Below are 27,810 nucleotides of genomic sequence, written 5' to 3'. Positions count from 1 at the left end.
CGTTTGCCCCACCAAGATTGACATGCTAAAATAGCCACTGGGTTATGGTATGGGCAGGCATAAACTACAGACAATGAACACAATTGCATTTTATCGATGGCAATTTGAATGCACAGAAATACCGTGACGAGATCCTGAGGCCCATTGTGAGGCCCATTTTTAAAAAGTTATCTGTGACCAACAGATTCATATCTCTATTCCCAGTAATGTGAAATACATAGATTAGGACCTTATGAATTGATTTCTATTGACTGAGTTCTTTATATGAACTGTAACTCAGTAAAATCTTTGACATATTTGCATTTATATATTTCTTCAGTATAGAAAAGCTGCAGCTGGCCCAGAACAGAGGAGCACGTCTTGCCCTTCAATGTACAAAGAGGGCTGTCAACAGTATGCATGTCAGCCTCTCTTGGCTTAAAGCAGTGCTTCTCAATTATTTTCTGTTACGCCCCCCTAGGAAGAAGTAAACATTTCGCGCCCCCCAACTTTCCGCCGCGACTGTAAATAGTATCATTTGTCTATAAAATTGTTATAAGTACACCTCTGCATAACATTGTATCCTTATTAACATTAAAGAAAACAAAAAAAGAATAAAGAAAGAAATATAGATCAACTTACAACAAATAATAACTTTATTAACATTGTTTTTAGTCTGTAACAGAAAATACTTAATGAGGAAGTCAGGATTAATGGCTACAATGAGCACGTTTTGCAGTGCACAGCTTTTCGAAACGGGGTTTGAAGCATGATACTGCAACTCTCAGCTCCTGCTCAATGTTTAGCTGGGACCTGTACTTGGTCTTCAGTGCAGCAACAGCAGAGAAGCCAGTCTCACAAAGATAAGATGTTTCAAAAGGAAGAAGAATGCCCATGGCCCTCTGCCCTAAGAGTGGATACTGCCTCTCTACACTCAGCCAGAATTCACTCAGTCTGTGATGTGAACCTCAGTCTCAATGTGGAGTCAGACGTCATATCAATAAACTGGTCCTCCTCTGCAGAGCTGAAACCAATTGGAGCTGGTGCATTGAAAGGATCTCTCACCCAGTCATATTGGGAACTGTTTTCAGGGAAGTACTTTTTAAAGAATCCCATCAGTGATGAAATATGCTCTTTAATATATGGAATCACTGAGGTAGCATCATAGTCAGTAGTGTCAACAAATTCATGCAGGTTCTCGAATCAATCAGTATTTCCTTCATCAAGTCGCCTGCCCCACATTGCAAGCTTTCGAGTGAAAGAGCTGATCTTGTCTGTGACCTGAGGGAGGTGTTTATCTTTCCCTTGAAGCTGTAGATTTAGTTCATTTAGCTTTCCAAATATGTCACTCAGGTAGGCCAGTTTTGCCAGGAAGTTCTCATCACTAAATTTTTCTGCGAGGTCATACTTGTGCTCCTGCTCCGAAAACATTCTTATCTGCTCTCTGAGCTCAAAAACTCGGGACAAGACTTTTCCTCGTGACAGCCACCTTGCTTCACTGTGAAACAGCACAGCTTGATGTTCAGCTCCCATCTCCTCACAGATAGCAGAGAAGACTCTTGTTTTTAGTGGTCTGGTCTTTATAAAATTGACTACACCTACAATGTCAGTCATAACCTCACTTAATTCAGAGGAAAGGTGCCTTGATGCCAGTGCTTCTCTGTGTATAACACAGTGTGTCCACTCAGCATTAGGTGAGGCCTTCTTGATGAGTGCCCAAAGTCCTTTTCTCATCCCTGCCATGGTCTGTGCACCATCACTGCAAACACCAATGCAGTTCTCCCACTTTAGCCCATTCTCAGTCAGGAAGCAGTCCAGCATTTTGAATAGCTCTTCAGCTGTGGCTCTGTCTCTGACATATTTACAAAAAAGTAGATCCTCACACAGGGAGTTTGTCATGTCAAAACGTACATAAGCGATAAACAAACAGTCTTTGTTGCTGTCAGTTGCTTCATCGAACTGTAAGGCAAAACGTTTGTCTTTGAGTTTATCTACCAGCTGTTCTTTAAGATCGTTAGCAATGTCATTTATACACGTCTGGCGACAGTGTCATTGGACAGAGGGATAGTTTTTATTTTTGCAGCACTTGCGTCATCCAGCATGACAGAGACCATGTCTAATGCTGCAGGCAGTATCAGCTCCTCTGCTATGGAGTTTTTTTGTTTGTTGCACTGAGCAATTTGGTACGCCACCTTATATGATGCTAACAGTGCTCGCTGGTTTACTGAAGTAGCATTCACAAAGCGGGACGATTGTTGGCAATATTCGGCACGTTTTCGCTGAAAAAACTCAAGTGGCTTATCAGCGTGATTGGGGTGTAATGTCTTTAAGTGACGCCTTAATTCATTTGGCTTCATGCTGTCCGCTGCCAACATTTTTAGACACAGTAAACATACCGGTCTTTCCTCTTCTCCCACCGTAGTCACAGTGAAGCCAAGCGGTACATACGCTTCGTCATATTTCCTCGTCTTAGCTTTCGGGAGACTTACGTTTGTCTCATTATCTCCGTCTCTCTCCGCCTTTCTTTTCATCCCTGTTAAATATGTTTCCATGGAGTCTCTTAAGGGTTTGTTATCTGCACTTCATATCTCCTGCTCTGTGCTTTGTGCTCTTGTTCGGTGCAAAAAAAAAACTACTCCCTGCGGCAAAAAAAAAGCATGTTTCCCGAGCCCCCCCCAGGGGGGCGCGCCCCACTATTTGAGAAGGACTGGCTTAAAGTAAAGGATAAATATTGTCTTCAAAATTGTCTGTATAATCAACTTCCATATAGCTCTGACAGACATACTTACCCCACCAGACATGCCACCAGGGGTTACTTCAGTCCCCAAATACAGAACTAAATCAAGGCAACACACAGTATTATATAGAGCCATCTCAAATTACTCAAGCAAACAGAAAAATGTGCTTTAAAAACAAATAAAACTAAGCACACTCCTATCTGACCTAGTTATGGCATATGTAACTTCAGCTTATTAGGTACACCCATCTAGTAACTGGCTCGGACCCCCCTTTGCCTCCAGAACAGTCTGAATTTTTCTGGGCATGGATTCTACATGGTGTCGGAAACATTCAATTGGTATCAAGGGACCTAACGTGTGCCAGGAAAACATTCCCAACACCAGTACACCACCGCCGTGTTGGTGATCGCGTGCCCACTGGAGCCGCTTCTTCTTGTTTTTAGCTGATAGGAGTGGAACCCAGTGTGGTCATCTGTTGCAATAGCCCATCCGTGGCAAGGATCAACGAGTTGTGGGTTCCAAGATGCCGTTCTGCACACCACTATTGTACTGCACCGTTATTTTTCTGTTTGTGGCCCACCTGTTAGCTTTCACGATTCTTGCCCTTTTCCTCCGACCTCTCTCATCAACAAGCTGTTTTCACCCACAGGACTGCCGCTGACTGGATGTTTTTTATTTGTCGCACCATTCTCGGTAAACCCTAGACACTATCGTGCATGAAAAGCCCAGGAGGGCGGACGTTTCTGAGATACTGGATCCAGCACGCCTGGCAACAACGATCATACAAGGCTCAGTCGCTTAGGTCACTCGTTTTTCCCATTCGAACATTCAATCGAGCAGTAACTGAATGCCTCCATGCCTGTCTGCCTGCTTTATATAGCAAGCCACAGCCACGTGACCCACTGTCTGTAGGAGCGATCTATTTTCATGAACAGGGTGGTGTACCTAATAAACTGTCCAGTATGTGTATAGTAGTAATGTATGCGTGCAAGTCTAATGTCTATGTTAATGTTTTTAAATTGTTAAATATTTGTCTGTAATGTATTTTGTTGTGTCAGACCCCAGGAAGATTAGCTTTCGCCATTGGCACCGGCTAATGGGGATTTAAAAATAATTCTACTGGATATTTGGCTGTCTCCGAAGGGGTCAAATGCCAAGCCCCCAAACCTTTTACAGCCAACCATTCCTGCCGCACTGGAATGCACACCAAGAATGTGTTCTACATCCTTCATTTAAGAGTTTTACTGACACATGTGCATGCGAGCGTGAGAGGTAAATGAACAAATAAAAGGAAACTGCAGCCAATGCCATAAAAACGGTTGTGACTAACCAGTCCTCTGGCCTGAGCATTAATACCAATTTTACCTCCGCACACAATGATTGGTAGAGTAAGAGGAGTTATTAGAAATGCACACTATATTCATGTTGTGGTTTAAAGTAATTACAAATATTGCAAATACATGCACACTGCATGCTATGGTCACAGGTCATGAATTAAGACTAATATGTGAAGTTTAACACACCAACGTCTGAAGCCCACTAACAAAGTAAAAGAGTGCTAAGAGCTTGCTTATTTGCTCAAATATGTTTTTGGCAGGGACAGTTATAAGCACTACAATTACATTATATTAAAGTCATTATAGTTTAAAAGCCTATTATGCTGATGTGACGACTACCAAAAAACAGCTAATAGGTCAAAAGATTCATTTTTATTGAATGGTTCTAAAAAAAATAAAGCTATCACTTAAAAACATTTTAACCCACATCCTTTGTAGGTCACACGCAACAAACTGACTCTAGATGAGTTCTGGGAGATGGTTGTTGGCCATCCAATGTGAATACACATGCACCGAGGCACAGGGGTAAGGATTGGCAGTAGGGTTTGTATTGACTTCAGTAACAGACAGATGTGGCTACAGACAGATAGAAGGCCGACTCTGCCTCCGGCCCCATTGCATCCTGGGAGAACATGGCAGCGGTAGAGGGGGTAGTAGGGATGCCATCGGACTCCAGGCCAGAGCCAGAAGAGAGACTGGCGTCAGCCTCACAGGACATTGGGAGAGGGGCAGGGCTGCCATCTGCGGTGGAGGAGCATGCAGGTAGAGGTTCTCCACAGGTCCTCTTGGACATCCTCCCATTCAAGGCACGCATGGTCACAGGAATAGACATACATCTGAATCAGAAGAGCAAGAGGATGAATATCGAAGACATGCAACCAACAATTCATTAAGTAAATACTCAGTGCAAGAATGTGGTCTCTGCCTAGAGACAAAATTAAGCAGTATGACTGAAGAATGATGGACCTAGAGGGAGAATACAGGCTGAACATAAAATCAAACCTCTTTAGGACTCTGGAGATGTATTCATCCATGGATGGATCCTCTGACCCTGCTGCAAACAAACTGCAGGTGAGCTGCCGGGAGTCTGCCACATTTACCAGCACTGCAAGGCAACAATACACCATAATAAACCCGGAGTAGAGAACATGGAGTGCAACATACTTTATTGTGATTCCGCTAAACCGACCCCTCTAGAGTAGAGATATAACAAATACTCACAAACAGATAGAGAGTCACTGTCAGATAGGTGAAAGGTCACAGAGAGCCTGGAACCTGACTCAGGGAGGACCTCACAGTGTAGGTCACACACTGGACCTAGAAAAATGGGTTTGGTTATAGCCAAGTCAACAATGTTCTCTTACATTTTAGTCATTTAGCAGACGCTCTTATCCAGAGCGACTTACAGTAGTGAGTGCATACATTTTCATACTTTTTTCCAATACTGGTCCCCCGTGGGAATCGAACCCACAACCCTGCCGTTGCAAGCGCCATGCTCTACCAACTGAGCCACACGTATGAACAGTTTGAGATACTTTGAGATAAGGATGCAACCACTCATCAGATTACTTAGACACATTAGATGCCATCCATGTAATCATTTGAGAGTATTCTGTGAAATCTGGGGATTGTAGGATTAGAACCCTGATGTATGCTCAGTTGCTCACTTACCTGGGCTGGGCCTGTGAGAGGTAATGCAGCTGGCCAGTAGAGTGTTGATGGCACACTGGTGGCGGAGCAGCTCCAGTAGGGCAGGGACATGGGCGGGGTGGGTGAAGGGAATGGTACTCACTAGCGCCCCCCTCAGAGAAGCTTCTTCCCACGCAGCCCCCGGCAGCACATAGCTGTGTATCTCTCTACCTGGGAGTGGCTGGATGGAAGAGACAGGTGTGTGTCAAAATAAATACCTTTGATGGAATGCTGAGTAGAAGAAAGTGGTGCATATGTCTTACTGTGCACAGCTGTCAATGATATAGTGCCAGTATGATATACGTTGTAGAGCAAAATTATAAGTCCGTAAGCATTCAAAACCTGTTTTTGTTTAAGCATATATACAAACCACTAGAAAGTGGGCATCCTGGCCATCCCATGTTTTGTCACCACCATTTTCCCCTAATAAGTTCATCATCAACTGGGGAAACGGTGCCCACTGCAGGTCAGCATCAGCTATGGCAACATCTAAGAAACAGTAGCAGTTTGATCACAAGAACAAGGAAAGGGGGGTACCTAGTCAGTTGTACAACTGAATGCATGCAACTGAAATGTGTCTGGTATCCCAATGTGAATTACAGTGCAAGAAGACCCATTTATTCACAGATAAGACTATAAGCACACATTAATCTTGCTAATAGGAGTATCAAAGCATTCAAACCTGTAATTTGGCTGAGCTTCTCAACAAAGGAGGAGAGCATTGGTAGGGGTGGCTGCAGTTTGAGCTGGAAGCAGGCTGGCATCATTTCAGAGAGCCCCTCACAGAGAGGACTGAACAATGGTAGACTGCAAAAAAAAAAAAAAAAAAAAACCTCTAGCTTTTTATTAATACAGCTGTCTTAATTTGGAATTTCATCCTAGTATGGGGAATTCCATGTGTTCATTTAGAAAACCTCAGATATCAATGTATCATTTGAAAATAGTAATATTATAACTTAAAATCACATTGAGATAGTTACCCCTGGGCGTCAAGCTGAGGTGGCTGTGGGATGACAGATGCCATCTGGAGCTTGTGTGTAGAGTCAGTTGGCTCCACTGTCACCAAGGCCACCCGGCCAACACTGCCCCTCTCTGCAATCCCATAGCAGAATACAACAGTACATATTATTATTTTTTTTTTAAAGAAACAGCATTTAAATGCAGTTGCGAATGTTCCAAAACATACCTGATTCTGACATCTCCAACAGAATGTCAGAAGGGCTGATGTAGTATTGGATAGTCATTGGGATACCTGAATAGGACAGACAAAAAAGCATATTTCAGTTTGTCATTGAGGGTGATCAAGCAGCTAAAGAAACAACTAGGGGCTTTCTGGCCAATGATCTTGTTCCCTTTACTCTAGTAGTAACCTACCTTCTCTCCCTGCCATAAGATATCCAATCCTGCCATTGAGAATCATGTCCACTTGAAGATTGCACTCCCTTAGTGGTCTGAAAGGAGGAAAAACATTTGTGAATATTTCAACACAATGATATAGGATTTCATTCAAGACAACCTCTGTAACCTCTTGCTTGTTTAATTCTCACAGCAAAATGCAAGATTCACTCTGGGATGGATACCCAATTCCTTCTCTAGTCTACTTTGGCCATTCTAATTCAATTTCACTAACCTTGGCAAATGGGATATCTTTTGTAGATCTTTCCCCAAGAACTGAAGGGCTGTGTATACCTTGATCTTCGTCTCACTAAAATATATTAGACTGGTTTAGCGGCATGATAACAGGCCAATGACATTGAATCTCAACTAGTGGTAAAAAGGCAGTACTTGTCTCCAGGGATGTTGTACAGGGAGGAAAGGCCTTCCAGTTTCACTGAGAATTCTTCAAACTTCTTTGACCTGTGCAGTAATAAACAGATAGGGGTAATCTGAAGAGCCAACATTGTATACTTTGATAGAACTTCGTAAAATAAAATGTCAGGTGACCTCAGTTTGTCAGTTGACAAATTGTATTAGTCAGACCTTGTGTATTACATCTTACTTCAGCAGTTGAAGAAGTGACTCGCTTGACTGTAACACAAAAAAATATATATGATATGAGTAATTTGAACCATTACAAATGTTTTCCTATATAGGAATGAAACAATATCAGTCTACTACCACAGGGGCTTCTCCGTGTTGGGCCAACTTGATGTCCTCCACCCCTCCCCCAGGCAACAGTAGGACCTCTAGGTAGAACATGTCGGCTGTGAGGTAACAGGTTGTCTCAGTGGGGCTCAGGTGGGACCCCATCCTGTACAAAACAGAGGTCAAGGCTCAATAATGAGAAATGCCATTGCAAACACCAGAGGAGAGGGTCTCTGACAACAAGAGTGTGATGAGGTTATTTTAGTGTATAGTTCATGTTTAACATCAAATGAATTCCATAATGTATAGGCCTAAGAATTTTGCCATCCCAAATCAGGACACTCAAGAGATGCCGCACTGACTTGGAGCATTCAAAATGGGTAGAGGTCCCTTGATTATCCAGTAGAGGGACACAGAGTCTCTGTATTATATTACAGAATGAAAACAGATTACAAAAGGAATCATATTACCCTCTCTGTTTGGCTATTATCTCCAACCGTGATACCATGGTGCTCAAAGAGGACACTGGAAAAAAGGACAGAAAACAGTTTGGGAAATAATTTCAGTGAAGTGACCATTTAACAAATGGCAGACACCATAATCATAATTCTGCATGATGACCTTCAACTAGAATGGAGTGCATTGTAACTGATACTAGTCTATGCAGAAGATTTAACTTAACCTTGATAGCTGATGTAGTGAATATAAATAGCTAATGTTTTCTTCACCATTCAGTGCTTCATGGAGTATTTTCAGACACCTAATCAGTGATTCACAGGGTTTGGTGTCACCTCTCGATTTGTCCTATAAAATACAGATAAAGACATTTATGAGCAGCTCAAGTATCCTAAAAGAAAGCACTTACTGCATAGTATGACATCAGAGTTTATGAGAAAGCTCATCTCTTCGGAGTCTTCAGGAACTGAATGTATTTAGGGCTTAAGACTGAGCAGCATCGTTGAGAGCAGACATCTACATGGCCCAGGCCCAACTTCAGCTGCCTTATCCCCTCAGACCGCACATCACATCCCTGTCTGCCCAACAACCAGTCTCAACCCCCCACAGGCCCTGGAGACTGACTGCTGCCAAGCTGAACTTCCTTCCGAGGCTACACAACAACACAATCATACCCAGTCGTGGAGTGCAACTGGACAATGGCCATGGATCGATCAGGATAGATTCATCACATCAGAGTCCAGAAAGACAGTGTCCAACTGACGTAATTCCAAAATCCTCTAAAATGACAAACAAGAGCTTTTAATTGTACCCCCACTCACGTTGAATCTATACAATGATAGATCTGGGTAAGGTGTTGGAGTGGGGGTGGCACTTATTACTGGAAAGGTGGAAATTATTCCTGTTGGTGACAGATCATACCAGTTACTCATAGTCAAATAAGGGACCAGTTGTTATGTAGAGTTATACTAATCTGGCTAAGATAATCTTGGAATGCCAACATCTGGAAGGCATTTCAAGTCTTGTGGCTGAACAGTCACGGATGTTTGTCCTCTTGAGACAAGTTTGGTGAAGCATTAGCCCAAGATGTACTGTTAAGGAGTGAAGGCTAGCCTACTCTATTAAGGTCCAAGACCCTTCCTTATATGTAATGTTCAGAGGTAAACTGGCTCTGGCTCTGGCAGCCAAAACAGCCAAATACTCCATCTAAACGTGAATCGATTCTTAATCGCGATACGGTTCTAGAAACATAAGGCCCTCTACTTTCATATGAAAAAAGAATTCCCCAAAATATGATTGTTTTAACACGCTTTGTTGCGGAGGTCCGGGGGCCTGCCCCCCAGGATATTTTTTTGTAGAATGACTGAGGTCACTTCTGGGGACAAAAAAAACTAACAAAAAACACATTCAACTCCAAAATGTATGAAAATTGTATTATGTTGACAACATCTGAAATATAACTGATGCGAGCCACTGCACTGTTGGGAAATGAGGAGGAGCAAGTGGCGTCTGTGTGATCGTGGCTTTCATTCGCACCACTGCTCATTCCGTTTGCCTATACATTGTAACTTGTCATTGATCTTAAATGGATAGTGCGAGATTTTGGCAACTAAGCCCTTTTTCCATTTACCCAGAGTCAGATTAACTCATGGATACCATTTATGTCAATGCGTGCAGTTTGAAGGAAGTTGAAGGTAGTTTCGCAAGCCATTGCTAACAAGCATTTCTACAGGAACAGCTAACATGCTAGATGTTCCCATAGAATTCCAGTCATTGCACCAATGCTAGTTAGTAACTTCCTTCAAACTGCATGCAGACAAATCGTATCCATGAGTTCATCGGACTCTGGGTAAGTAGAAAAAGGCATAATTGCCAAAATCTCGCACTATCCCCTTTAAAAGTGCCTCTGCAGAAATAAATAAATATATTTTTGGGAGTGGCAGAAATGATTTAAATGAATATAGGGGAAACACTGATTAACATGTAGACAGAGCATCGGGACTGTTGCACACATTGGTGGCGCTGTTATAAATGCTTCAACTGAGAACCAAGAGCTAGGTGAAGCATTAGCCCAGGTTCTGGACCAAGGTTGTATCTCGGTCTAGCAGCAAAACACTAAACCAATGTGCAACTTATTTATCAGTCAGTGGACGGTTGGGAATGCGATGACGAGCTGTGCCCAGGAAATAAATCAAATTGTTAGATGTTAACACCCCACCTCCAAATCAAAACCAAACATGGATTCCATGTTGTGTTCTCACTTTGGAGCACACCTTCTTCTTCGGGATTGTGTTGGCGGATCTCATCCAACTTTTAGGTGCATACACCGCTACCTACTGTACTGGAGTGTGAGGCCAGTCATGGCCTACCTACATTTAATTAACAAAATTACCCTGCCAACTATTAGCCCTCACTAAAAAAAACAAAAAACACCCCATTCCACTATTTAATCCTATCTAATCCTACTCCAGGTCAACGGTCTGGGAGGACAGAACACTACCATTCAACACCCCCTGCAAATCTTCTGCATTAAAACCTCGCAATCTCAAGTACTTCTCTGCAGCTGCCACCACAACCTCTATTTTCTGTGACTTACAGTACGTTCCATTTCTGCAGTACAGTTGACAACCATGGCTAAGAAACCCACCTTACTGAAGCACATATTCCCATCCCTCTCCATTGGTCTCTGCCTACTCACAGGAATCCCTCACCCTGTACCCAACTTCCTCTACAACGCTCTACACAGCTTCAGCATACGCCACTCTGTACTAACTGTGCCACTAGAGATCCTGGTTCGAATCCAGGCTCTGTCGCAGCCGGCCGCGACCGGGAGACTCATGGGCGGCGCACAATTGGCCCAGCGTCGTCCAGGGTAGGGGAGGGAATGGCCGGCAGGGATGTAGCTCAGTTGATAGAGCATGGCGTTTGCAACGCCAGGGTTGTGGGTTCTATTCCCACGGGGGGCCAGTATAAAAAAAATATGTATTCACCAACTGTAAGTCGCTCTGGATAAGAGCGTCTGCTAAATGACTAAAATGTAAATGTAAATGTACTCTGACCCTGGCAACCTCAACCTGCCTTTCTCTCACCAGCCATCTCTGATCTCCAGCCCATTGGGCACCCCCACAGCTAACACACACAACTTTCTCCACCAATACTATGCATTCCTTTGTCTCATGCCCTCCTGCACACATCTAGGAATCTCCCTCCTACACACTGCTGCAACATGACATAAGCTTGACACCTAAAACACCGTAATATTTTCAGAACAAAAGCTCTCACAGGATAACTGACACATCCTAACTTGACCTTGTCAGGCAAAGACATCTAACAATTGGATTAAATTATTTTCTGCACGGGCACTGCTCAGCAAATGCAAATGATGCATTACCAACCCACTGACTTACCCTCCGAAGTGGGAAAAGCATTGCCAAACAGGCACAGAATCAGGTTGGTAAATAAGTTGCATGGTGGGTTAGTGTTATACTGCTAGACTGAGATACAAACTCTGTCTTGAACCTGGGCTAGGTGAAACATATGACATTGGAGGATTATTTCAGAAATATTTCATTAATACTTACCATACACCTGCGAACCAGTTTAAAGGTCTCATTCCATGTCTTTTCTGCATATTTTGTGTGCAGGTGAGAAATGAAGGATTTACTCCCAACCACTGATGGGCAGAAAATTAAGAGCTTAAGATACAAAAACATTGTATGGCGACATCAAACAGAAGACAGCAGACTGGAAATAACAATTGCCTTGTGTGTGGTGTGAATGGGGTCAAACACCAGGCTGAGCCTCTATTAGTTAAATATCTGCATTCAATTTCTTCCCTCAATTACAACATCTTGAATATTTACCTCTGTTTCCCTCTCTGAATTACATTAGTTCACCAAGCGCTAGTCTGATTGAGCAGGCTGTAATGCACAATTAGCTGGTATACAGCCCGAAACTAATGACTGCAAAATTGTGTAATTGTTCTTTAAAAGCCAGAATGTTGAATAAAATACGTTTGAACTTACTCTTGTGTTGTCTGTACAGTTTGTCCTTCAGCCCCTCCCAATTTGAGACAACATATCCACAGGAAAGTATTGTTTACACGATTTTTTAGTGCACAGTACTGAAGTTTACATTTCTATCACCTGGCACATGCGCAACACCATGTAAATACCTGCTGCCTTCAGTTAGTATGCATGCATCATGTGCACAGGTGTTTGCTCATGACCGAGGGCAGGTGCACAAGATGGAAGTAGCCTACATGCACCCAATGCATGCATACTAACTGAAGTCAGCAGGTGTTTACATGCTTTTGCGCATGTGCCAGTTGATAGTAGAAATTTCTACTTCAGTACCAGCGCTCTAAAAAGTCAAGTAAACAATACTTTCCTGTGGATATTTTGTCTAAAATTTCGACCATTTGAAGGACCAACACCACGGACAACCAGTAGAATAAGTTCAGATGTAATTTTTATTAAACACTGCCTTGTAAGGAACGTTTACACGATTTTGCAGTCATTAGTTTCAGGCTGTATATACCAATTAATTAATCAGACTAGCCAAGCACATCTCTCACCTGCCATCTTCAATTCCATCTTGAACCAGAAGTTGGTGCAGATGCGGTTTCAGAATGAAATAAACTGTTGGGTTCCCTCAAAAATAAGCCTACTCTGAAACAGGTCAACAAAAAAAAAAAAATGGTGTGATGACGCGCACAGGAGAGCGTCCATCAAGTCGGACAGGACACCAATGATTTAAATATACACAGTAGATGACTGACAGGGGGAGCTGTTTTGAAGACCCTGCGCCTCCATTTTGGCACTCCCCCACCGTTGTGAAAAGTATTTTGGAAGCTATAGAAATGCATTAATTAATGTCCAAAAATAATAATTGTACGTTAATTATTTTACAGACACCTTAATATTTAAATTATATTGTGTGAGCTAAACAAATGAAAAATATAAAACATTTTTAAAGTATAATTTTTTGAATATTTAAAATGTCACTGTCCGCAATAAAACAAAACAAAAATACTTACATACCCGGTATATGTAATTTTGTCCTTGATACATTGAAATACTTTGGAATTAATTCATTCCTATGGAGGACTGCCTCATCTGGGGAGTGCCAATATGGCCTACAGGTGGCTTCAAAGACTCTCATTGGCCAATACATATTAATCACATCCAGGGTTTATATACATTATTTCATCACCCCATCCCTTCATTTCGCGCCAAACACATACTGTTTGCTAATGTTTGTTCATTTGTCTAACGATTTCAAGCACATTCCAATTGTAACACTGTTTAGGCTATTTAGAGTATAGATTGCATATCGCCAACCTGTAGCTTACTCACCGCGGATTGTTTGTGGACTGGACTCATTTATTGCAGAGTGCGCATATATTGGTCACGTCCACATAGTTATCCAGCAGGTGCAAGCACTTAATAATGTTCTTTGTTTTTCTTCTTCTTTGGAATTTGGTTGGCGGATTGCATCCAACTTTTAGGTGTGAGGCCAGTCACGGCCTACCTACATTAAGTTATCTTCATTAGGGCTGTTCTATGTTGAAGGGTGTGTTTCCTAATGTCTTTATTCCTTAAAGATGCACTATGCAGAAATCGCCATTTCCTAGTTGCTAAAATTGTAATAGTTTGCCTAATTTCAGTTTTATTTTACAAAACAAGCAAGTATAGTTTAGAAAATCATTGTACCATCTAAACCGCTGTGAAACATATTTTCCATAACCAAAAATATTGTATTTTCAGCTGTTTGAAGCTGTTGTACAAAACTGAAAGTGAAACAAGCAAATTAAACTTAAGAACGGAGAACATAGGAATAGCGCACATAGAACAGTTCTACCGCTTCTTGGACTTGCTTTCAATGAGAATGACAGATCTACAACACACATTTCTATGTGAATTTGGTGAGTTGCCCAAAAAGTTGCATATTGCAGCTTTAAATGTTTATGTGATATTATATCCTGATATTGTGAAATGTACTAGCCTTTGCATTGGCCATTGATACAATAACTATTGAGAAGTATTGATTATTTAGTGAAATATTCATGTTAAATGATGAAATACCGGTTTATTTGCATTTTGGATATCCCAGTGTCAGGCTTTAATACTTTGGGATTTTGGCAAAAATGCCCTTTATCTACTTCCCCAGAGTCAGACAAACTCGTGGATACCATTTTTATGACTCTGTGTCCAGTATGTTAGCGTTGGCTTGCAAAACTACCTCTAACTTCCTTCATGCTGGGCACAGAGACATAAGAATGGTATCCACATCTGACTCTGGAGAGGTAGATAAAGGGCCTCATTGCCAAAATCCTGAAGTATCCCCCTAACCTGTTCTGGTTGGTACTTGGGGAGCGTTCAGCAGGAAACAATGTTTTGTAACGTTCAGATAGAAATATGTTATGTAAGCTAGAACAAACATGCCTCTCTGACATTTAGGCTGCGTTTACACAGGCAGCCCAATTCCAATCTTTTTTTTTAGCTAATTGGTCTTTTGACCAACCAGATCAGCTCTTTTGCCAATATTTGGGCAAACTATAATAGAATTGGGCTGCCTGTGTAAATGCAGCAGTAGAACAAGGAATCATGTCTAGCCATTTGGGGGCTCTAAGCGAGATTTGGTTGCCCCCGCTCCCCTCGCGGGCAAAACATTTTAGTGGCCACCCTCTTAATAATAATAATATGCCATTTAGCAGACGCTTTTATCCAAAGCGACTTACAGTCACCTGCAGTTCTACACATTTTGCCATGGGGTGACGAGAAAATATTGCAGTATTAAAGCAAGTTTTCAGCAGTTCTACACATTTTACCATGGGGCGGAGAGAACATTTTGCAATTTCATAACAATGTTCATGTAATTCTACTCATTTTGCCATGGGTCAGAGATAATTTTTGCAATTTTAAAGCTAATTTCCTGCAATTTTACACATTTTGCCATGACTTATGCCATGTTAATGATATATGAGTGAGCATGACCTATATGAGTGGGCATGACCTGCGTGCCCGGTTAGTACCGGTCGGTATTCGGCCATGATTACTACAAGTTTAGATAGCTGGCTAGACTAACTTACCAATCTAAACATTGTTTGCTGACATGGCTAATTAAGTGACTGACATAACAAGAGAGAACTTGCTGATGCACAACCAAATGTCGAACGTGCACCTTGTGTATTCTACTATTCTAACTCTCAACAGTAATTTGAGACCCGGACTGAGTTCCCAAAAATCCCCTGGCGGCCAGGGGCCCTAAGCAACCGCTTTTGTCGCTTATTCCTGGAGCCGGTCCTAATGTTGTCTCTCTTCATGGCATTTCTATCTGTAACGTTCGACAACATTTGGCTACTGAACGTGGCCCTGGTTGCTCATTTTCAGGAGAGATTAGGCTTGAGTGACCTGTTGTGCCAGGGCTCTCTAAACTCAGTTGTGTTAGGAATTATTGACACTGTCCTTTTCGGCATGTAGTGAATTGGCCATTTAGATAATCTATTTGTTATTTTGACAGTGTCTGTCATCAATGTTCAAATACTCCCACCCGTCTAGTTTGTAGAGTCGATTCGAAAAGGTCGGAGTACGTATTTTGAATAAGGCTGTTCATTTGGGAAACCCTTTTGAAGTCACGAGGATGGTGAAGAAGGCGTTGGGAAAAGTGGATGCAGTCAAAGTAACCAGGAGTGGTATGGTGTTGATATTGTGTGTATCTAAAGAGCAAAAGGAGTGTGCATTGTGGGTCGCAAAAATATCGTGGACAGCTTTGATTTTCGGAGCAGGGCACCGGTAAAAGGTGTTATCTCTGGCGTCCCGTTGGACATTGATAATCAATATCTTAGGCAAAAATGTCCAGGAGTAGTTCATGCACGTTGCTTGACCCATATGGAGAATGGGAAAAAGGAGCAAAGTGTATCTCTATTATTGATGGTTGATGAAGAGTATCTACCACCCTTTGTAAAGCTGGAATATATAAGATATGCCGTAAGAGCGTTCGTGCAATACCCAATGCAATGCAAGAAATGTACAAAGTTTGGCCACGTGTCAAATGTTTGCAGACGGAAGGAATATGTTATTGAAGAGTCTGTGAATGTAAAATGTTGCAACTGTGGTGGGGATCATATTCCCGAATTCCCTGAGTGCCTTGTTAAGGTGAAAGAGGTTGATGTGCCAAGGATCATGGCTGTACAGCACATCTCCTATGTGGAGGCAGTGAGGAGAGTTGAAGGGGCAAGAGGCCACAGTTCTGAAGAAGATATGGCGGTGGATGCACCGCAACCAGTTGCAAATGTTATACGTCAGTCAAATTATCTGAATACATTTATTGTGAAGATGGTGGATTTTGTAGCATTTATAGCCTCCGTTATTAATTGTACTGCACAAATATCCAAGAAGCCCAAGCAGCTGGACATCATTATATCTGCAGCTGAGAAGTTTTTAGGCCTCCAAGACTTCACGGCAGAAGCACTGCAAGGACTACTGTCGCCAGAAAATGTCCCGCCCTCACGGGATCCTTCTGAGCCTGTTTAGGGACCTGATTAGAACAGAAAAGCAGGCAGAGTTAGTTTCATTTAAATTCTGTTATTGATAGTTTGCATGGAATTGTTGTATTTTTTATATATATATATATATATATATATATTTGATCTTTACCCTGCATTATTTCCTTTTTGGGATCTTTATTATCCACCTGTAAAGTAAGTGGTGGAATGCACATATAATTGTTGCGAACGCCATTATACCAAAGAAGAGGTGGTCGGATTCCCATTTGGGGAATGGGAATTGGCGGCGAGTAGTGCGGACGAAATGGAGGAAATGGAGAAAAAGTTTGTGAAGCAACAGCTGTGCTGGAATGCGAATTGTTAATATTGTGTGGTAGCCAGGCTCAGCAAGAGAATATTTTGGAAATGGAAAAGCTTAATGGGAAGAAGATTAAAAGCCATGTCCCTGGTGCTTATGCTAGATTGAGGGGAGTCATCACTGGGGTCCCAATATCTACGTCCACAGATAATGTGAAAATGTGAAGGGAGGCAGAGTGATTGAGGCCAAAAGGTTGATCAGTAGGAAAGAGGGTCAAAGAAGTGAAAGCTTATCAGTGATGCTGAGGTTTGAGAAAGTCTTGCAGAGAAAAGTACAGATAGGACTCCTTAGTTTGAATGTTAGAGAATTTGTCCCATATGCACTGCAGTGTTTTAAATGCCAAAGAATGGGACATGTAGCTGCTCAGTGTAAAGAAAATAAAAGATGTGCCAAGTGTGGAGGGGCACATGATTACGGTGAATGTGGAAGCAATGTGCTTCAATGCCATACAACACTCCTTCAGTAGCCTCCAACTGCTCTTAAACACTAGTAAAACTAAATGCATGCTCTTCAATCGAACGCTGCTGGCAGACCCGTCGCCAGACCTCAGTCTTAAGGGGGGCATATGAAATGCATGGGAGGGCAGGGCACAATTATTATTAGCCTACAGTACGTATATTTAATAATAAATTCCCTCAAGTGGGGGGCACAAGCATTTTGGGGCGGGTGCGGCCCCCTATGGCCCGCCCATAGCGACGGGTGTGGCTGCTGGCACCCGCCCACCCGACTAGAATCACTACTCTCGACGGGTCTGACCTAGAGTATGTGGACAACTACAAATACCTAGGTGTCTGGTTAGACTGTAAACTCTCCTTCCAGACTCACATTAAGCATCTCCAATTCAAAGTTAAATCTAGAATCGGCTTCCTATTTCACAACAAAGCCTCCTTCACTCATGCTGCCAAACATGCCCTCGTAAAACTGACTATCCTACCGATCCTTGACTTCGGCGATGTCATTTACAAAATAGCCTCCAACACTCTACTCAACAAATTGGATGTAGTCTATCACAGTGCCATCTGTTTTGCCACCAAAGCCCCATATACTACCCACCACTGTGACCTGTACGCTCTTGTTGGCTGGTCCTCACTACATATTCGTCGCCAAACCCACTGGCTCCAGGCCATCTATAAATCACTGCTAGGCAAATCCCTGCCTTATCTTAGCTCATTGGTCACCATAGCAACACCCACCCGTAGTATGCGCTCCAGCAGGTATATCTCACTGGTCATCCCCAAAGCCAACACCTCCTTTGGCCGCCATTCCTTCCAGTTCTCTGCTGCCAATGACTGGAACGAATTGCAAAAATCTCTGAAGCTGAAGACTCTTATCTCCCTCACTAACTTTAAGCATCAGTTGTCAGAGCACCTTACCGATCACTGCACCTGTACACAGCCCATCTGAAATTAGCCCACCCAACTACCTTATCCCCATATTGTTATTTATTTTGCTCATTTGCACCCCAGTATCTCTATTTGCACATCATCTCTTGCACATCTATCATTCCAGTGTTAATACTAATTGTAATTATTTTGCACTATGGCCTATTTATTGCCTTACCTCCATAACTTGCTACATTTGAACACACTGTATATATATTTATTTCTGTTGTATTTTTGACTGTACGTTTTGTTTACCCCATATGTAACTCTGTGTTGTTGTTGTTTTTATCGCACTGCTTTGCTTTATCTTGGCCAGGTCGCAGTTGTAAATGAGAATTTGTTCTCAACTGGCTTACCTGGTTAAATAAAAATAAAAATGTGAAGGTTAAGTGCTGTAATTGTGGGGGAGAACACAGTGCAGCATTTGGTGGATGTCAGGTACAGAGAGAGGGTAGAGAAGCTCAGAGATATAGGATCAGTCATGATGTATCGTATGCAGAGGCTTTAAAACAGATTGGTAGAACTACAGTGTAGATTGATGGAGTTTACATGGATGTACCTGTAGTATGTGTATTTACTGTCGGGGCTGGTGCTTCTGATGGTCCTGGCATGGTTTCGAGGCCTGTTCAGAATGTGCGGTGTCAAAGGACACTTTGATAATGAATAAAGTTGACTTCATAGCTTTTATTGGTAAGGTTATCAATACGACTCGGGTTGTGGAAAGCAGAAATGCCAGGTTGAAGGTTATTGTGGAGACGGCAAATAGATATTGGGGGTAACAGATGTTACTGTTGAAATGGTTGTTGACATGCTGAACAATCCTAAGGGTGGAGTGTTTCAGCATGATATAGATCAAGTTTAATGGGGTTCGGGAGGGGGGAGGGTGTGGTAGAAGTTAGGAATTTATTTGGTTTTGAATTTTCATGGTAATACAGAATTGGACAGATCATGATTGATCGTACATTCCAGCACAGGAGGTGGCGGCATGACTTAAAAGATAGTTTGCGGACCACCATGATATCATAGAAGAAGAAGATGCCAACGAAGAAGACTTGACTGGCTCTTGTCTTGTTGCCAGGATCGCGAGAAGAGGATAAATGAACGATTTCCTCGCTACCAGCTGTCATTTTTGTAGCCTGTGTCGCCCAAATTGTCCCAAGGTAAGGGTATTTCCAATGCATGCTAGCTAGCCCAACCTTCTACCGCACTTTGAAGAACAAGTTAGCTAACGTTAGTCACCTGGCTAAAGTAGCTAGCTAGCTACAGTACATCTCGTTGTTTTAGTATGGGAAACTAGCTAGTTTGTAATGTAGCCAACTACGATAACTAGCTTAGCTAGGTGACGTTAGCTTGCTTAGCGTCTGCAAAACGAGCTAACGTTAACTAGCTAGCTAGGTTGGCTTCCTAGTGAAATGGCAGGTAGCTAACGTTATCTAGCTAAATCAGTGAAACAATCTAGCTAGCATTTTCTTAACTCTAGCTAATTATAATATTTATTAGCAAGGGCTTTTCAGTTCGTTGTGTCCTGGTAACATTAGCTAACTACCTAGCCTCTAACGTTATTCAGTGTTTTGTCAAGGAATCAACTGTTGCCATATGGGACGGTTTGCGTCTTGATGCAGTAGCCCTGCTTTTCTAGAAGCAGAGATGGTGCTTTCTTCCACTTTGATACACATGTAGGGCATTACGCCCACGTCTGTATCAAAAACACCATACAGCACTTGACATTTCACTTAGTTCCACTGAACCTAGCTTAGATCTTTATTTCCCTGACACATTGCCGCTCTCTTTCTTCCCTTACAGCGTCCTATTTCTTATTTTTAATGGACGGAATGCTAACCAATCCTTGTTTGGAATCAGGACATACAGTGAATTCGGAAAGTATTCAGACCCCTTGACTTTTCCCACATTTTGTTACATTACAGCCTTATTCTAAAATGGATTAAATAGTTTCCCCCCCTCATCAATCTACACACAATACCCCATAATGACAAAGCAAAAACAGGTTTTTAGAAATGTTTGCAAATGTATTAAAAATAAAAAACAGATCACATTTACATAAGTATTCAGACCCTTTACGCAGTACTTTGTTGAAGAACCTTTGGCAGCGATTACAGCCTCGAGTCTTCTTGGGTATGACGCTACAAGCTTGGCACACCTGTAGTTGGGGAGTTTCTCCCATTCTTCTCTGCAGATCCTCTCAAGCTCAGTCAGGTTGGATGGGGAGTGTCGCTGCACAGCTATTTTCAGGTCTCTCCATAGATGTTCGATCGGGTTCAAGTCCGAGCTCTGGCTGGGCCACTCAAGGACATTCAGAGACTTGTCACGAAGCCACTCCTGCGTTGTCTTTGCTGTGTGCTTAGGGTCGTTGTCCTGTTGGAAGGTGAACCTTCGCCCCAGTCTGAGGTCCTGAGTGCTCTGGAGCAGGTTTTCATCAAGGATCTCGCTGTACTTTGCTCCGTTCATCTTTCCCTTGATCCTGACTAGTCTCACAGTCCCTGCCGCTGAAAAACATCCCCACAGCTTGATGCTGCCACCACCATGCTTCACCGTAGGGATGGTTCTCAAGGATGATAAATGGAACAGGATGCACCTTTGCTCAATTTCGAGTCTCATAGCAAAGGGTCTGAATACTTATGTAAATAAGGTTTTTCTGTTTTTATTTGTAATAAATAAGCAAATAATAGGAAACTGTTTTTGCTTTGTTATTATGGGGTATTGTGTATAGATTGAGGAAAATACCTTTTTTAAATCCATTTTAGAATAAGGCTGTAACGTAAAATGTTTTGAAATGTCAACATACATTTTTCTAAATTCTCAGTTTTTCATTGATCCAGCCAAGTTTGTCTTAAAACTGCTGTGAGAGTGCTCCCTTGTGGCAGTAGTGCACAATGCAGCGGTGTGAATTATGTCTTTAATATACAGTAATCCCTCGTTTATCGCGGGGGTTACGTTCCGAAAATGACCCGCGATAAGTGAAATCCGCGAAATAGAAAACTTTTTTTTTTTTTTACAATTAGCAACTATTACATGTATACAAATACAGTGACTCACGTGTAGGCCGTTTCACTGCTCTTCAGACTGGGCCGCTGCATCCTGACTGCGCTCTGCAGTGTTCTCTTCTTCTGAAGCCCGCGGTGCAGGTGTGTTTGTTCGGGAGAAGAACATAGTGATAGGCAGCTGTTGTCGCTCTTTTTTCTTCTTTGCAAAAAGATCCTTGTACACCGACATGCCACCATCGATTACGTTGGAGAACTGTAACGAACGGCTCATCAAAGGGTCCCATTTCATTAGGAGATGTTCGAAATTACAAGATAATTTGGCCAACTTAATGTAAATTTGCCAAGCTGTTTTATGTACGTACACATAACTGCACGAGACGACAAAATGATAGCACAATTAAGTAGCATGTTTTGATACAAGAAGCGGGAGTGAGTTTTTAGCGAATCAGAATGCAGAGCACAATGCACCAAAAAAAAAAAAATGCATTATGAAAATCCGCGAAATAGCGAATCCGCGATAAGTGAACCGCGAAGTGGCGAGGGATCACTGTACTGCAACTCGTCATGTTATGTCTCCTTTTTTTTTTTCATTCTAGGGGACAAGCTCAATCTGCCTCACGTTGCAGTTGGGAGTCTGCTGTCCAATCTATCTGTCTTACCCTCCGATCCTCCCTCTTCCCCCTCCTGGTTCCTTCCCGAACCTCTTCCTCTCCTTAATCCCTCTCTACTTGGAGTGAACCACCATGGCAGCAGCAAAGCCCAAAGGACAGAACTCTCTGGCCCTCCACAAAGTGATCATGGTGGGCAGTGGTGGAGTGGGGAAGTCAGCCCTCACTCTGCAGTTCATGTATGACGAGGTAAGAAATAATATTTGTCAGAAGAGCATGTTTTTCAGTCAAGGTTGGCTGTTTTGGGAGGCCTACTTCTCTTCTGGATAACATACGTTTTTGGCCTACATCCAACTAGGCCAGGGGTGGGCAAGCTTTTTGGCTCGAGTGCCAAATCAATATATAGATAGATGGATATAGATTTGGCCCTCGAGCCAAAAAGTTTGGCCACCCCTGGCCTAGATAGTTGGTTGTAGGCCATAAACATCTGTTATCCAGAAGTTATTTCAAAATATATAGGTCCATTATCATTTCTACATTCTGTCTGAATTTAGATGTTCAAGTTAGGGATGCACCGATGTGGATGTTCTGGGCTGATACCGATATCCAATTTTCTTTTTATGGTCTTTTTAACCATTGTAGCACAGAAACTGCAGGTACATTTCTATGTTCATAAGGCTAATAAGAAAATATGTCATAACTTGAATATGGTAATGGAGTTACTATTTGCATCAGTATGTGACTGAAATGCATCAAATGTATTGGGAAGTTCAGGAAAACATCAGGGAAGCTCATCAGGTAATTATTGTTTGTGTAGAAAGGAAGTCCCTTATGTCTCCTGCGCGACTGGTGAGCGCTGTAGAGAATCCCCCAAAAAGAAAACATGTACGTGTCACAACCGTTCAAAAGTTAAAGCCAAATTTGTACAAAGAGAACTGAAACCGCTCTGTCTGTATGAAACCGCTATGGCGGATATCTGAGTTTACTCACGTAACTATGGTTCTATGAACTAAGCGGCACGTTCAGTTGACAAGATACAAAAATATTCCAGGAACCTTCTGGCGGTCTAAACCAAACGTCAGTTTGGCCGGCCTTGATCTAGGCTTATCTCATTACCCCAATTTTGCGGTTGTGTGCATAAACTCACTTGGTAGTAATTGATTGTGTGTTGATGCTACCCCCTTAGTTTGTTGAGGACTATGAACCAACCAAAGCGGACAGCTACAGGAAAAAGGTAGTTCTGGACGGGGAGGAGGTCCAGATAGACATCCTGGACACTGCAGGACAAGAGGACTATGCTGCCATCCGGGACAACTACTTCCGCAGTGGGGAGGGCTTCCTCTGTGTCTTCTCCATCACTGAGGCAGAGTCGTTTGCAGCTACAGCAGACTTCAGGTTGAGCAGCACGACAACTCCATGTGGTTACATGTCATAGTCCCATAGTTGTTAAATGTCATAGGTCCACTGTCATCTAATGACTCTGCTCTGCAGGGAGCAGATCTTGCGGGTGAAGGAGGATGAGAGTGCACCCTTCCTCCTGGTGGGGAACAAGTCTGACTTGGAGGACCGGCGGCAGGTCAGCGCGGAAGAGGCCAAGGCGCGTGCTGAGCAGTGGGGCGTGTGCTACGTGGAGACCTCTGCCAAAACCCGTGCCAATGTCGACAAGGTGAGTCAGACGGGTTGAGGCGGGTTGCATCTACCAACCAGGGCTCAGCAGTCTGCTCCCAGCTCCTCTACATTCACAAACTGCAGAGAAGGTTGTCTTGGATGTTACATAGTAACATGGTGCCATATCTGTAGACGGACTGTGTTTATACTCGTCTTTGCAGGTATTCTTTGACTTGATGAGAGAAATCCGAGCGAGAAAGATGGAGGACAGTAAAGAGAAAAACGGCAAGAAGAAAAGGATAAGTTTGGCCAAGAGGATTAGAGAGAGATGCTGCATTTTATAGTGACAAGGGGGCCAGTGATGACTGCTTTATGTATATACATATTTCACCTATTTTTGCATTTGATTTGTGCCCATAGAATCCCCTTACTCCTGGTTCTGGTACCCAGATTCTGGTCTTGGATCAGAAGTAACTGGTTGTTTGAACAAAAGGTGAGTGGTACTGACAGTGGCAACTGGTTCATGGTCAGATTTGGCAGTCCCATAGGCCTTGTGTTGCTCAATCGATCCTTCATGCTCTGACACTCCTCAAACCTGCAGCCTCTAGTTCTCCTGGACCACAACTGTGGGACCACATGTTAGAGATGGCACAGACTTAATGTGGTAAGAACACCGGGCTTGGCTTCTCTTTGTATGCTGATAAAATATATATATATATATATATATATATATATATATGAATATAACTTAAATGTAAGCATATCCAACAAGACCATGGTCATATTATATGACTGAGATCTTGGACAGCCCCAAACCCAGAACATTTTCCAATTTCTGAGAGGGACCATTTCCAATTGACATGATTTGACACCGATTAACCAGATTGAATGAGAGGACAAAAGCCTGCATGCCTCCAGGGCCGGGTTTCCCAAGTTCGTTAGAAACTTCGTAGGAGCATCAGTAAATCTCAGAGCTGTTTCCCAAAACCATCATTACTAACTTGCATTTGAAAACACTCGTAATCTAACAACTGCTTCAGACCACTCGTAGAATAGCTAAAGTGTGTCAGATCTTTCACCCTCCCGCATCACTTTGCACACTATCTCAGTTAAACACAAAGTGTTTGTCTCTTTGACCGCTGTTAACTTCATAGTTGAATACATATAGTCTACAAAGTTTGCAACGCTACAAACAAGCGAAGCAATGACAAAACAGGCTTAAAATGAAAACCGAGATGACTATATTGTAAGATAGATATTAGACTACGTATTTCAGTCATATTGAAATCACTTTCTTGTTTAATCAATTGAGTTATATTTAGCTAATTGTAGGCTACTGTAAGATGTGCCAAATCTGGTTTGGTGCATTATTATAGGCTAAACTGCCTCAATATTTGCGGCCATAGGTGATCGTACTTTCTCTAGGAGCATGTCCTTCATAAGTATTGTGTATTCTTTCTAGGCCCAGGACTAGATTTGAGTGGTATTGATTTTTAAGTCATAGTTGGACATTAAATTATTTTAAAAATAAACCAAAACTCTAAATCCAGGTATACTGTTGATGCGTACACTCATTTAAGTTTTCAAAACTTCAAAATTGTGTACATAAGCACACTAACAAGCTTTGTTCTCCTCTGTTGTGAGGGGAATCACTGTTTTATTATTTACACTCCCTTTCATTAATTCTTGGAGAGAAGACCAATTCTTTGGGTTCTCGTTCATTATGGTAGAATGGTGTGAAACGTTTTGAAAGTTTTTACCAGAACTTGTTCAGTAAAGTAATTTACCTGTCCTTTACTTCATTTACCTTTTCCATTGGAAAAGTTAGGTCCTGTAATTAATGAGCATGACCAGAAATCACCTTCATGTTCTCTCTCTTGGTTTCTATAGCACCAAGTCCTTTTCATTATTGCTGCCTCAAACCCACTTGTTACAGACTGGGTGAACTGGATTATATCTAAACATGTACTAGATCTTTGGTCTTAAAAGGCAACTGCACTTCCTAATTTGGCATTGTTTTAGACTTGGTTCATTAAGAAATGCTAGTGGCCATGACTGAATTCAAATGTGAGTTGGTTCGTGGTCTGGTTTGATTTGTGTGTTCGCAGATGGGAACAGTTAGCCAAATTAGTTAGCCAATTAGCTTCAGCCAGCTGGTGTGCTACCGTGGCAAAGTTGGTTTGACTTTGGATAGCCTATCTCTGGGAATAGTAGGGACCGTCAATAAATTACACAATGTAAATGGAAAAATATTTTCTCATTAATAGCATTAATAGTTGTCTCATTAAATGCTTTCAATATTTGTATATGAATTTCTAAAATTTTATATTTGGTTAGAGGTTTTAAAATCATTGAAATTTTGAGATATTGACCTTTTAAAAATATTGACCTATGTACATTGTGTAATTTACTGATGGTCCCTAACTAGCCCCATAGGCATTATGATTGGGTAGTGTGCAGCTGTGGTCCGAATTGATGATTTACTTGGGTGCTGCCAGCTGTGGGCAGGATTAAAATAAACCCAACCCACGGAAAACTGTTACGATAGCCTTCATTCCGTGACATCATTTTTATTTATTTTGTATCATCTCGCAAATATCCGTTTTGGACGAGACTGACTTTATGACAAATTAACCTACAGTGGGCTCCAAAATTACTGGCACCCCTTACTGGTAATGCACAAACAATACTTTAAAAAATATAAACAGTATAATTATAGAGAAACTCAAAATACCAACATGTGAGAAATACTGTACTATATTAATGTTCCAATGGAACCCACCAAAATTATTTATTAATTTAATTAAAATCAATGTCCTCCAAATCAAGGTTTCACAATTAATGGGCACCCTTAAAGATGATTGTAAATAACATCTACCAAAATTAAACCAGGAATTAAATTAAGTTGAAGTCTTAAGGAACTACATTGAGCCATTACATCACTTCCTGTTTCATTAGGGTATAAAAATGAGGTGACACGCATGCAATATCCCTTTGTCATCCAACACCATGAAGAAAACAAAATAACTGGCAGTTCAAAAGAGACAGATGGTTGTAGACCTTCATAAATCTGGTAATGGCTACAAGAAGATCCACAAACGATTGAATATACCACTGAGCACTGTCAGGGCAATTATTAAAACATTTAAAAGATATGGAACAGTTGGAAACCTCACGGGTAGAGGACGCAGATGCATTTTGCCCCCCAGGATAGGGAGGACGATGGTGAGAGAAGACAAAATCCCCAAGAATCACTGTGAAAGAATTGCAGGCCTTGGGGTCACCAGGTTTCAAAAAGCACCATCAGACACCACTTCCACAACCACAGGCTCTTTGGAAGGGTTGCCAGAAGAAAACCCATTCTGACCCCAAGACACAGACACAAGCGCTTGGAGTTTGCCAAATGTCATTTAAATTATGACTGGAATAAGGCGCTCTGGTCAGATGAGACCGTTTTGGTCAGATACAGCATCGGCATGTTTGGCGTCGAAACAGATGCATACAAGGAGAGGCACCTCATACCCACGGTGAAATATGGTGGTGGGTCAGTGATGTTTTGGGGCTGTTTTAATTCCAGAGGTCCAGGGGCACTGGTTAAGATTGATGGCATAATGAATTCCACCAAGTATCAGGCAATTTTGGCTGACAATCTTGTTGCCTCTACCAGAAGGCTGGGACTTGGCCGTAGGTGGACTTTCCAACAAGACAATGACCCAAAACAAACCTCAAGATCCACACAGAAATGGTTCTGTGACAACAAAATCAATGTTCTGCCATGGCCATCTCAGTCGCCGGACCTCAATCCAATCGAAAATCTGTGGGCTGAGTTGAAGAGGGCAGTTGATAAGCGCCAACCCAAGAATGTGAAAGATCTTGAAAGGATCTGCATAGAGGAATGGTCCAAAGTCCCTCCAAATGTGTTCCTTAACCTTGTCAAACATTACAGGAAAAGTCTCCATGCTGTTATCCTTGCCGGAGGTGGTTGCACTAAGTACTAAATGAGGAGTGCCAATAATTATGAAACTTTGATTTTGGTGACATTTATTTTGTATTAAATAA

General features: G+C 42.1%; 2 protein-coding genes across 3 annotated transcripts; one reads left to right on the top strand and one right to left on the bottom strand.

The window, feature by feature from the left end:
• Nucleotides 1–4,411: 4,411 nt before the first annotated feature.
• Nucleotides 4,412–12,991, bottom strand: zgc:111976 (uncharacterized protein LOC553663 homolog). Of its 2 annotated transcripts, none has more exons than XM_041882105.2 (17): nucleotides 12,861–12,991; nucleotides 11,866–11,957; nucleotides 8,557–8,632; nucleotides 8,299–8,353; nucleotides 7,862–7,994; nucleotides 7,743–7,771; nucleotides 7,529–7,600; nucleotides 7,374–7,448; nucleotides 7,118–7,194; nucleotides 6,930–6,995; nucleotides 6,724–6,835; nucleotides 6,426–6,550; nucleotides 6,114–6,232; nucleotides 5,726–5,924; nucleotides 5,276–5,371; nucleotides 5,057–5,159; nucleotides 4,412–4,890 (listed from the first exon to the last, which is right to left on the bottom strand). In XM_041882105.2, exons 1-17 carry the CDS (start codon nucleotides 12,877–12,879, stop codon nucleotides 4,611–4,613), a joined length of 1,728 nt encoding a protein of 575 aa, XP_041738039.1. In that variant the 5' UTR covers nucleotides 12,880–12,991; the 3' UTR covers nucleotides 4,412–4,610. The 2 variants fall into 2 exon arrangements, with proteins under 2 accessions (XP_041738039.1, XP_041738040.1); XM_041882106.1 differs by lacking the exon at nucleotides 12,861–12,991 and adding an exon at nucleotides 12,310–12,510.
• Nucleotides 12,992–19,578: 6,587 nt separating this feature from the next.
• On the top strand, nucleotides 19,579–26,390 carry LOC121569935 (ras-related protein Ral-A). The gene is made up of 5 exons (XM_041881287.2): nucleotides 19,579–19,693; nucleotides 22,132–22,392; nucleotides 23,330–23,538; nucleotides 23,635–23,809; nucleotides 23,973–26,390. Exons 2-5 carry the CDS (start codon nucleotides 22,279–22,281, stop codon nucleotides 24,093–24,095), a joined length of 621 nt encoding a protein of 206 aa, XP_041737221.1. The 5' UTR covers nucleotides 19,579–19,693; nucleotides 22,132–22,278; the 3' UTR covers nucleotides 24,096–26,390.
• The last annotated feature ends 1,420 nt before the right edge of the window (nucleotides 26,391–27,810 follow it).

Source organism: Coregonus clupeaformis, chromosome 7 (assembly GCF_020615455.1).
Source record: "Coregonus clupeaformis isolate EN_2021a chromosome 7, ASM2061545v1, whole genome shotgun sequence".
Taxonomy (NCBI): domain Eukaryota; kingdom Metazoa; phylum Chordata; class Actinopteri; order Salmoniformes; family Salmonidae; genus Coregonus; species Coregonus clupeaformis.
The sequence above is the reverse complement of the archived record's forward strand: the minus strand, read 5'-3'. Positions and strand labels throughout refer to the sequence as shown.